Source organism: Cololabis saira, chromosome 14, assembly GCF_033807715.1.
Source record: "Cololabis saira isolate AMF1-May2022 chromosome 14, fColSai1.1, whole genome shotgun sequence".
Taxonomy (NCBI): Eukaryota; Metazoa; Chordata; class Actinopteri; order Beloniformes; family Belonidae; genus Cololabis; species Cololabis saira.
The window spans coordinates 15,973,248-15,985,455 of record NC_084600.1 but is presented as its reverse complement, the minus strand read 5'-3'; the positions used below and the strand labels follow the sequence as shown (position 1 = coordinate 15,985,455).

At 42.7% G+C, this 12,208-nt stretch overlaps 1 protein-coding gene across 6 annotated transcripts in view; it reads right to left on the bottom strand.

Annotated features, from left to right (window-relative positions):
* The window catches only part of gria3a (glutamate receptor, ionotropic, AMPA 3a), an 88,063-nt gene that overhangs the window by 30,089 nt on the left and 45,766 nt on the right, over positions 1-12,208 (bottom strand). For all 6 annotated transcript variants that reach the window (XR_009784068.1, XR_009784067.1, XM_061739922.1 and 3 more), the window contains exons 5-7: positions 1,516-1,569; positions 1,120-1,281; positions 696-863 (exon numbers count right to left, since the gene is read on the bottom strand). Coding sequence is in view for 4 of the 6 variants with exons in the window: in XM_061739922.1 (XP_061595906.1) it covers positions 696-863; positions 1,120-1,281; positions 1,516-1,569 (384 nt within the window). In the remaining 2 variants the exon portion in view is untranslated. The remainder of the gene's footprint in view (positions 1-695; positions 864-1,119; positions 1,282-1,515; positions 1,570-12,208) is intronic.

Here is a 12,208-nt window from a genome sequence, read left to right as displayed (position 1 = left end):
AAACAAACGATATATATAATAATATTTAAAAAAATGCACATTACGATGAAGTGCAAGTTCGAGAAGGAGCTGAAGGAAGCAAAGCTTATCAAGTTCAGCCCCCCCTTACGTTGTCATATAGTATATAATACAATTATATATAAAATACAATTATATATACATATATATATACATATATACACATATATATACACATATATATACATATACACATACATATACATATATAAACACATACATACACATATAACCTATATATATATATATATATATATATATATTATATAATATATATATACACATCCATATATACACACATATACATTCACACGTACATGCGTACATACATACATACATACATACATACATACATACATACATACATACATACATACATACATACATACATACATACATACATACATATATATATATATATATATATATATATATATATATATATATATATATATGACTAGCAGCTATGTGTTTTTGCCCTTTCTGTCAACTGGAAAGCTCTGATTTTGAAAATAGTGGATATGGCAGATAATTTTTAAAGCAACAGAAAATACTAATCTGCAGCTTTATTTTGAAATTCTTTACACTCTTATTTTCTGTACAGAAAGACAGTAAGTGTGCAGGGTGCAGAAATGTAGCAACAGATTAAATCAGATATGGAAGAAGACCAGTCTAACCATTTTGAGGGCTCTCTCTATGTCAATGCCTTGGCTCCAGGGCACGGCGGGATTGGCCAGGCAGTCACCCGCACTCCCCCGGCGCGAAACGTCAACTCGCTGGCGTCGAAGATACCGGAAGGCCTCCGCAATCACGAGGATGGCATCGTGAGTAAGTGCCGACGTGTACTGAGACAAAGGGAAGAAGACACGGCGATGAAGGACGGGTGATGTCATGTTGACACAACACAACGGCGCACTGTGAACGCAGCATCTGCACGTCGCAGAGCTGTACAAAGAAACAGTATCTGAGTAGTATGCAGAATGTTATCCGGCTTCAGCAGCGTTAAAACTTTAAAACTTTGGGAGGAGAGTGGTTTAGGGGGGGGGGGGGGGGGGCAAAGACTCTTTTAAGCTGAAAGAAATGCTGCTATGCCTCACTGACCTTCAGTGGAGTGTTTTTGGCTTCTGGAAATTCTCTTTCATCCAAGCGCTCCCAGCGCTGAAGGAACTGCTGGACGATGGTGCTGTCTGGGTTGATGATCTGGAAGCCTGTGATGTTGGCCCCACCAGAAATAACCCTGTCCAGGCTCATGTTGGAAAAACCCTGAGAGCAAAGAGCACGGCTTAATGGGAGTGAGGAAACAGGTCATTAACAGCCAGAAAGAAAGAAGCGCTTAACAGTCGCTTTAGCGCATCCATCACGGCTCGGCTTGGTGGAGCCGGAGTCTAACTACTGTACTGAGGGTGTTGCTGCTCTTTTTGCTGAATTGCATCACACCGAGCACGGAGGGTGTTTTCTTTGTGACTGCGCTGTGTTGAGTTGTTGCTTTGGTCTCACCAGGTTGGCCAGGATGTAGTGGTACCCTCGGCCGCTCTTGCCTGCGATCACCACCTACAGTTTGCAGAAAAAGATACACAATGAGTCACACTCACTTCCTACAACACCGGGAACATTTAGAACGCAGCTTCAGGAACAGCAAACACCCCTCGATTGCAGCATACTTAGCAGGAAGAGTACGGAAGAGTATCAGGGCCAGGCAGGAGAAAAAATATTTGAGAGGGGAAGAATTTTTTTTTATTGTGCACTTCGAGAAAAAAGTAAAAATGTCGAGAAAAAAGTAAAAATGTTGAGATTAATGTTGAAATACAATTTCAAGAAAAAAGTCGAAATGTCGAGAATAATGTTGAAGTACAATTTCAAGAATAAAGTCGAAATTTCGTGAATAAAGTTGAAATTTCGCCTTTTTTCTCAACATTTCAACATTCATCTCGACTTTTTTCTCGAAATTGTACTTCAACATTATTCTCGACATTTCAACTTTTTTCTCAAAATTGTATTTCATCATTAATCTCGACATTTTTACTTTTTTCTCGACATTTGGACTTTTTTCTCGAAGTGCACAATAAAAAAAATTAATCTCCACTTTTTTCTCGAAATTGTACTTCAACATTATTCTCGACATTTCAACTTTTTTCTCGACATTTCGACTTTTTTCTCGAAATTGTACTTCAACATTAATCTCGACATTTTGACTTTTTTCTCGACATTTCGACTTTTTTCTTGAAGTGCATAATGAAAAAAAATCTTCCTCCTCTAAAATATTATTTTTATTTTTCTCCTGCCTGGCCCTTATACTCTTCCGTAGGAAGAGAGACTTTCTGAGAGTCACGTTTACGAGGGCAAAGGCCAGCGTGGGAGCACATGCGTGTTGGGATGAACACAGAGCGGAGAGAAGCTGCGGTGGCAGCGCTTGTTCCTTTCCATTAACTTCAACATGTAGAATAAGGTCATGGCTCAGGGACACCTCCCTCTCTCCATCAGCCTGCTCTCTCTCTCTGATGCTCCAGTGTCAATAAGCTAGCGGTCTTAATCAAAGCCAGAACGCTGCACAGCAACCTGTCGGGGGGGGAAGCAGACACCGGCAGAGACAGGACTCGCCGTTTTTTTCCTCCAACTTCTTCTTCGGGAAAAGCTCTCAGAGTGCAAAGCTTCAGAAAAGACACTGCGGGGGTGGAAAGAGTTTTTTTTTGTTGATTTTTATCTCTCAGTCCTTTCACTTTCTGCACTCCTCCACAATCTTGATAAGTATACTCAAACGCTGAATCCATTTAAATGTTAGATTGCCAGAGTGATTCTGCACTGGAGATGGTTTACACTGAACTGCACTTAAACCAGAGCAGACTTCCCCGACTCGTCTTCTACTTTTAATTTAGCCTGATTTGCAACCATGTGTTGCCATAAATGTTTAGTTTCAGTCTCACTGGCTCCAGTCTGCATGAGGTTTGCTATAACTGCTATATGAAGCCAGATATATTCTACTCTTGCCTCACTGTCAGATTATAGTTTCTGGTTTCTCGTTCCTTGATGCTCCTGCGCCTGTAACACGTTTCTAACTCTAAAAAAATGCAATTACTCTGCTTGCAGATGCAAAATGATTTCATTATGTTCCAAGCACTTGCGTTCACCCTGCAGTCTCCGGGTGTTGCGTTTCCCGTACAAGCAAACATGTTTTTTTCTGGAACCTTTTTAACTTATTGTCTCCTAAATAGTCTTGAAAAGCTTTTCATTAGGCATTGATCTGTGAGAGAGGGAGGGTAGTCAGGCGCAGCAGAGCACGTAATGAATGAGCGGCTCCTGCAGTGACTGAGTAGCTTGTGTCCGTCTCTCCTGCAGGCGACGCTGACGCCGGTCTCCGAGTCCATTTACTGGCAGGATTTATCTCACTCGCTGTTAGTTCACAACTCAGCCTCGTGGCTACTTTCATTAGCATCAAAATGAAGAAGTGAAAGTCTTTAGGCTTCTGGGGTTGACAACAACCAACAGTTTTTATTTTATTTATTTATCTTTAAGTAGTTAGGCTATTAAAGTTGAGTTTAACTTCATTTCTACTTTATAGGAGTTTTCTTTGTTTGTTTAACAGATTAATACTTATCATCTCAACAAGGAGCTCAATCACAAGGGATCTTTTAAAGACTCCTACTATCTCCCCTTTGATTTGGTTTACTTTAATTAATTCTACATTAACTGAAAAGCCCTTTATTAGGGCCCGAGCACTTGCAGTGCGAAGGCCCTATTGTATTTGCAGGAATTTTTATTATTATTATTATTTTTCTTCTGACAAAGTGATGGCCTTTTTGCCCCCCTTAACATGCCCAAAAAGTCACCAAATTTTGCACCCAAGTCAGGCCTGGCGAAAAATTTGATATTTAATGGTTTGCATTAATGGGCGTGGCAAAATGGCTCAACAGCGCCCCCTTGAAAACTTTGTGCCTCAAGCCCCACGATACGGTTTGACGTACATGCACGAAAATCACATCTGTATCATGGGACAACTTAAAGAAAAGTCTCTTGCCGTCATGCCCGAAACCGAACAGGAAGTCGGCCATTTTGAATTAATCGTGTCACTTTGGCGCAATTTATGCCATTCCTTCGGCAGTTAATTCAGCCCGAACCGTAACGTGCACCCAGGTGTATTATACATCAAAATGTGCGTCTCCCTCCTGCGACCACACGCATTACTTTTCTCTTTCAAAAGCGTTACCGTGGCGACGCTAGACGCCAAAAAGCGCGCCCACCCTTCATCTGGTTGGTTCAGACAGAAAAAACTTTGCGCCTCAAGCCCCATAATACGGTTTGACGTACATGAACGAAAATTGGTACACTCCTGTATCATGTCGCAACTAAAAGAAAAGTCTCTTGGCGCCATGGCCGAAACCGAACAGGAAGTCGGCCATTTTGAACATTCTGAATTAATTGCGTAATTTTGGAGCAATATATGCCATTCTTCGAGAGTTAATTCAGCCCGAACCGTATCGTGAACCCAGATGTGTTATACATCAAAATGTGCGTCTCCATCCTGCGACTACACGCATTACTTTTCTCTTTCGAAAGTGTTACCGTGGCGATGCTAGACGCCAACAAGCGCACCCCCCCTTCATCTGATTGGTCCATATTTGATAGTTCCCCAAAAGGCACCAAATTTGGCATGCAAGCCAGGCTTGGTGATAAATTTGATATTTCATGGTTTGCATTAATGGGCGTGGCAAAATGGCTCAACAGCGCCCCCCGGAAAACTTTGTGCCTCAAGCCCCACAATACGGTTTGACGTACATGCACGAAAATCGCTACACACCTGTATCATGGCACAACTTAAAGAAAAGTCTCCTGGAGCCATGGCCAAAACCGAACAGGATGTCGGCCATTTTGAATAAATTGTGTCATTTTGGCGAAATTTATGCCATTCCTTCGAGAGTTAATTCAGCCCGAACCGTATCGTGCACCCAGGTGTGTTATACATCAAAATGTGCGTCTACATCCTGCGACACCACGCATTACTTTTCTCTTTCAAAAGTGTTACCGTGGCGACGCTAGACGCCAAAAGGCGCGCCCCCCCTTCATGTGATTGGTCCATATTTGATAGTTCTCCAAAAGTCACCAAATTTTGCATGCAAGCCAGACTTGGCGATACATTTGATATTTCATGGTTTGCATTAATGGGCGTGGCCTAACGGCTCAACAGCGCGCCCTAGAATACTTTTATCTGCCATAACTTTTGAATGGTTTGACATAGAGAGTCGTGGGTGGTGTCATCAGATTCTGTATGGAGTCCTTGACCTTCATTGGCCTGAATTAGCCCCGCCCCTTCTTCTGATTGGTTGTCCCTTTTTTCTGCTATAAACTTTGAATGGTTTGACATAGGAAGTCGTAGGTGGTGTCAAGGGACTCTGCAATGAGTCCTTGAGCTTCTTTGGCCTGAATTAGCCCCGCCCCTTCTTCTGATTGGTTGTCCCTTTTTTATAATAAAATCGCCACGAGCCGCCAGTCGCTCTCGCGCTGACTCCCGCTTCCTGATTCAAACGTCTGCCGGCCCCGCCCCCCGACCAATCGGTGGCGAGTAGGGTGATGACGGCCCCGCCCCCCGACCAATCGGTGGCGAGTAGGGTGATGACGGCCCCGCCCCCCGACCAATCAGTGGCGAGTAGGGTGATGACGGCCCTGCCCCCCGACCAATCAGCTCCCTGTAATGTGGTGACGTCAGAAATATTCCCAGCTCAGCCCGGTTACAACCTTGGCAGAATGGTTACAGAAAAAGTAATAATTAAAATAGTAGGGTTTTACTAATATTTATAACTTACAAATATTAAAAAAAATTAGAAAAAACAGCTCCAGACTTACATTACTAAATATCGATATGTTGGTCTCTCGTAAGTCAGTAGGTCAAATAGAAATGAGAGGCTGAGTCTTAGCTCAGCCAGAGCGTTCCCGTCTTTGGAGTCAGAGATCAGAGTTCGATTCCCGCAGTATTCAGACTTTTTTGTCAGCAATTTTTTTTTTTCTACATCAATATGTGCGTCCCTGTCCTGCAACGACGCACATTACTTTTCTCATTTAAAAGCGTTACCGCGGCAACGCTAGACACCAAAAAGTGCGCCCACCCTTCATCTGATTGGTTCAGAGGGAAAAAACTTTGAGCCTCAAGCCCCATAATACGGTTTGACGTACATGAACGAAAATCGCTACACACCTGTATCATGGCACAACTTAAAGAAAAGTCTCTTGGAGCCATGGCCAAAACCGAACAGGATGTCGGCCATTTTGAATTAATTGTGTCATTTTGGCGAAATTTATGCGATTCCTTCGAGAGTTAATTCAGCCCGAACCGTATCGTGCACCCAGGTGTGTTATACATCAAAATGTGCGTCTACATCCTGCGACACCACGCATTACTTTTCTCTTTCAAAAGTGTTACCGTGGCGACGCTAGACGCCAAAAGGCGCGCCCCCCCTTCATGTGATTGGTCGATATTTGATAGTGAAAGTCACCAAATTTTGCATGCAAGCCAGACTTGGCGATACATTTGATATTTCATGGTTTGCATTAATGGGCGTGGCCTAACGGCTCAACAGCGCCCCCTAGAATACTTTTCTCTGCCATAACTTTTGAATGGTTTGACATAGAGAGTTGTGAGTGGTGTCATGGGACTCTGTAATGAGTCCTTAAGCTTCGTTGGCCTTAATTAGCCCCGCCCCTTCTTCTGATTGGTTGTCCCTTTTTTCTTGTATAACTTTTGAATGGTTTGACATAGGAAGTCATGGGTGGTATCATGGGACTCTGTAATGAGTTCTTAAGCTTCGTTGGCCTTAATTAGCCGCGCCCCTTCTTCTGATTGGTTGTCCCGATTTTCTGCTATAACTTTGGAATGGTTTGACATAGAGAGTCCTGGGTGGTGTCATAAGATTCTGTATGGAGTCCTTGACCTTCATTGGCCTGAATTAGCCCCGCCCCTTCTTGTCATTGGTTGTCCCTTTTTTCTGCTATAACATTTTGATTGTTTGACATAGGAAGTCGTGGGTGGTGTCATGGAACTCTGTAATGAGTCCTCAAGCTTCGTTGGCCTTAATTAGCCCCGCCCCTTCTTCTGATTGGTTGTCCCTTTTTTCTGCTATAACATTTTAATTGTTTGACATAGGAAGTCGTGGGTGGTGTCATGGGACTCTGTAATGAGTCCTCAAGCTTCGTTGGCCTTAATTAGCCCCGCCCCTCCTTCTGATTGGTTGTCCCTTTTTTCTGCTATAACTTTTGAATGGTTTGACATAGGAAGTCGTGGGTGGTGTCATGGGACTCTGTAATGAGTCCTTAAGCTTCGTTGGCCTTATTTAGCCCCGCCCCTTATTCTGATTGGTTGTCCCGATTTTCTGCTATAACTTTGGAATGGTTTGACATAGAGAGTCGTGGGTGGTGTCATCAGATTCTGTATGGAGTCCTTGACCTTCATTGGCTTGAATTAGCCCCGCCCCTTCTTCTGATTGGTTGTCCCTTTTTTCTGCTATAACTTTTCAATGGATTGACATAGGAAGTCGTGGGTGGTGTCATTTCTGATACTTATGGGGGGCGGTGGCCGTGAGTGCGAGGGCCCGTTCATTGCTGCTTGCAGCTTTAATTTTTCTTTTGTTTGTACTCTTAACTTTTGATGCAACAACTAACATCAGTTTACACACATAAATAACTTGTTTTAACATGTTTTAACTTGATTAAACGTGTCTTTTTTAGTGTCTTGGTGCTTTGTGATCCTGATGTTTTTTGTTGTTGTTGTTTTATTCCATCCAATCACAGATTTTAAGTCATTTATCATCCTTTATCCTAAATGTCCTTCGGGAATGATAAATTCATCCATCCATCCATCCATCCATGCATCCACCCACCAAACTATCTACTTTATCTATCTATCTATCTATCTATCTATCTATCTATCTATCTATCTATCTATCTATCTATTTATCTATCACTTTTATATGTTCACACTAGGTTCTGATGGTTTCACATGAACTTTGACCGACTGGTTAAAACTCGCCCATCACACTTCTTTACACTCATCTAAACTGGTCAGTTAAGCGAAAACACTAAATAAATAAAATATGACGATATACAATTATGTACAATAATGTTGTTCAAAGGTTTCCCAGCTAAATAAAAATGTTTGGTTTTCATACAATTGTTGTGGAAACAACCGAGGAGAACCCGAGCGATTTATACATGTCATGCACGCTATTTACAAATCTAGTCAGTATTAAACACTGCAGCTTCACAGCTGTGACTAAAATATCAAATCAGTCCTGGAAATCAAAGCTAAGTCCACCTTCATCAATAAATCCCGTTTCTATATCCTGTTATTCGTTTTAATATAGTTTGAAGCTGCTCTCATCCATCCCCGCTTTCATCTCTGTCCTTCATAACACGTGCCACTTCATAAGTTTTCCTTTTCTTTGATTTGCTTGCTGGGAGATCTGTTCTCCTCTCTGTTGGCACGGATTTTTTTAAGGGGGGGGGGGGCATCTGGGCATAACAAATATTTTTAGGACATAGATGCTCCAGTTTCAAGGTCCCCGGGGAGAATCGCTTCTTGTGGCAGCATGAAGATACGGGGAACCTGAGAGGGGTCAGGCGCTGCTGCGGCTGATGGTGTCGTACTTTTATAGTAGCAGGACTTGTGACCACCCGTCTGTCAAAATCCATTCCTCACAAAAAATAAAATAAAATTAGCTCTCAAAAGCATATTTATGTATTTTAGCAGCTTTTCTGCTCCCAGGGTGCATCTGCTCAGGATTCTGATCTCAGGTCGGATTAAATGAACCACGCTGGCATGAACACCAGCAGCAACGGGAGGGAAGAGCCAGCGAGACGGTCCAGCTAAGCTAATCTGTGACAGCGGCGTATCTGTCGAACCCCTCCATCTCTGAGTGAAAAAAAGAGAGAATAAAATCACAAGATGAAAAGTAATCCACTGAGCATCCACTGACCTCGTTCCCACTCCAACGTTTGTTTTTGAGCAGGAGCAAAGCCCTGCAACCTCTGCAGAGCAGCACTGACACGGTAATGACCCCCCACACCGTCCCCTGACAACCACCACACCCTCGAACCCCTGAGCACCAACCTGGTCCACTTGGGTGTAGACAGTCAGCGTATATTTGATCTGGCATAAAAGAAATCTCAGATTCCTCTCAAAATACCTCATAGCTCAGCAGATATATCTAAATCCGTCTGTGTTATCTGCCTTGAAGAAGGCCTACATGGCCGAAACATGTTGGCATTTTTTAACTTTTACAAAGCCATGATTAAATAAAGGCTTTTTATATTTTTCTATCTTCTTGAGTGCCTCGGTATTTCTAAATTGTTTTTCAATCTTTTTGATCCCCATGCCGAAGAGCACCTAAAGTATACTTTTTTTCTCACACCAAGCAGCACTCCATGCATTTGTAGTTAGACACATATAACTATATATATATATATATATATATATATATATATATATATATATATATATATATATAGTTATAAGTAGTATAGTAGCCCAGGTTTTGCACATTTTGACAGAACCGTTCCCTGATTAGATCCCAGCTACACAGCCAGACGACATGGTTGTATAAATCTAATAGAACTGTAGTAGGTCTGTTTACAACATCACTGCATTGGGGGCAGGATCAGTGTTTGCTTATAATAATGCAATAAGAGATCAATGACCTTTTCATGATGGTTGAATCAGCTCAAGATGAAACAGGAACTGAGGCTGAATGGTATTTCTGAAAACAACAACTGTAAATATCTGTATTTTAGAAATATTTACCCCCAATCCACAAATGCCCTTCAGTTTGTAAAGATAATAGCACATCAGCAGTTTTCTGTGGTTAAAAATAAACCCAGCTAATTCATCTTCCCAAACCCCACCCGTGCATTGCCATCAGATGAATCACAGCCACCAGACAAACCCAGGACAGACACTCATGTTCCATGCTCGCGGTAGTTTCCGCCTTCGTTTTGAAAGGACATAAAACACAAGTGTGGGAACGCGTTGCTGTGAGGGGGGGGGAAGACAAACTGTGAGCATTTGTTTCAGGTTATCTGTATTTATCCAAGCTCCTGGCCGTCTGTCGGTCCGGATGAGCAGGTCTGTGCTCTGCAGTCAGGCAGCCTGAGCCGGGCCAAGCTGCAGGAGCATCAGCTTAAATATTCCTGTGGGAACTGACTCTAATTAAGCAGGCTGGAGCCACAGGCCGGTGCAGAGCTTTATGTCTGTCCAACTGTCTCCGAGAGGATCTGACACGCTCTCCTTGCTGATGGAGACTTCTCTGTTAAAGTGACATGTCATCTGTCGTTTTCAGTAATGGAAAATGCATTGTGAAGTCAATAACTGTCCCTTTACACAGTCAACTAATTACTGCTAAGCTACCCAGAACTGGGCAACGTGTGGAGGGATTTAACTGTCGGAGAAGCTGTAACGGGGGAGGAAGGACATGGCTGCGTATCAAAGAAACATTTCTCCAAAATGCCTCCTTAAAACCACTTCACAAAGAGGAACATTTCACCAGAAAGTAGCTCTGCTACCCAGTAAAGTGGTCTCTTCTGGTTGTGGCTGCACAACACATTTTTCTCTGTATCTTCACAATGAACTCTCGTCTTTTCGTTTCCGTGAGTGAATTCAGTCTGATCCAAAGCCACCCAATTCCTCGGCTACTCTGATTAAAAGCCAGTTTCAGAATAATTCAAAGAAACAAAAAATGATGAAATTGTAAGGTTTTCATCCTTGTTGCAGTTCTGCACCTGCCAACTCTCCGGCAAGCACGTGTTTGATGTTGTTTTTCATTTGGGATCCTTTTAACTTGATTTTCTCAAGGGTCTCCTTTGAATGCCTGCACAACAAACAAACCGCTAACAAAACTCTCCTCCATTTCATTATTTTATCCTGGAGCTCCGTCCTCTCAACACAGGCAACGTTAGGTTACAGTTTAAACCCGCTCCACTCCAGAGAAGCAGATGGGCTGGAGTTTGAAGGGTTACGCAGGGGCATCCCACCCACACTATTCAAGCAGGTTGTTCATCATTTATACAGAAAGTAACATATTTAAATGTGTTATTATATAACCTGAGTTCAACTTATCCATCTTGAAAGTGTTCCTTGATGTTGAAGCCTTTGTTAGAACCTATAAAAGTGGTGATGAGGTATCTGCAGTATAATTATAATGTGGCTCAAAAGATTTGGTAAACATATGTTCAAAATACTCTGTTTTCAGGGTGGTGAACAAATGTCTCGCTGTAGAGGTTTTTTTTAAATACATTTTTGTCTACTATTGGTTCTCTATTACTCTGGGTCATTATTCTCTATTCTATTATTCTGGGCCAGTGCTGGTGCTGGTTCACAACCGGTCTGTTTTGTCTTATACTCGAGTGCTAAGGGGAGCCACGTCATTACGTCGCTGCTAATGTCAGTTAGGTCACTGTGTTTGCATTGGCGTGAAAGTTGAAGCAACAACGTATTTGCTCTAATACGGACCATATCACTAAAAGACAGGTTGTCTCCTCCTCAGACCACTGCTGCTTTGCTGCATCCATATTAATTCGTCGCTTATTCAGTCTTGCTACTGCTGTTGGTCTTAATAACTCCTAACTAATAACTTCCTCTTACCCTGCGTTCACACTGAAAGCGTCAAAAATCGCCTGATGCCAGCATCTCGCTGCTTGGTGCGTTCACACTGAAAGCTGCTGCACTGTCGACGCCTGCAGTGGGCGGGGCTAAAGCTGCGCTGCAGAACTGGAGGGAACAGTGTATATAGCCTACATATATCTATATATAGCCTACATATATCTATATATAGCGTGCACATCTTCAGTTTCCTGTTTCACCATGGATCACACTTTGGGAAGCCTTCTTTATATTTTAGAGTTATTTCCGCATAGATAAGAGTGAGTTTGATGCTCTCTTTAACAAGTTTGGTCCGCGGATCAACACCAACCATCAGCGAGCCGTCGGTCCCGGTGAAGCTGCACACCGGGTCGGAGCAGATTTGGTCATGATGTTTAAACATGACGGCAGCACGGTGGCTTATGGGTTAGCACTGTTGCCTCACAGCAAGAAGGTTCCCGGTTCTCCCACAGTCCAAAAACATGCACGCTAGGTAAATTGATCATTCTAAATTGCCCGTAGGTGTGAGTGTGAGTGTGTCTGGTTGTTTGTGGTGACTGCGGGTGGAAACTAGCA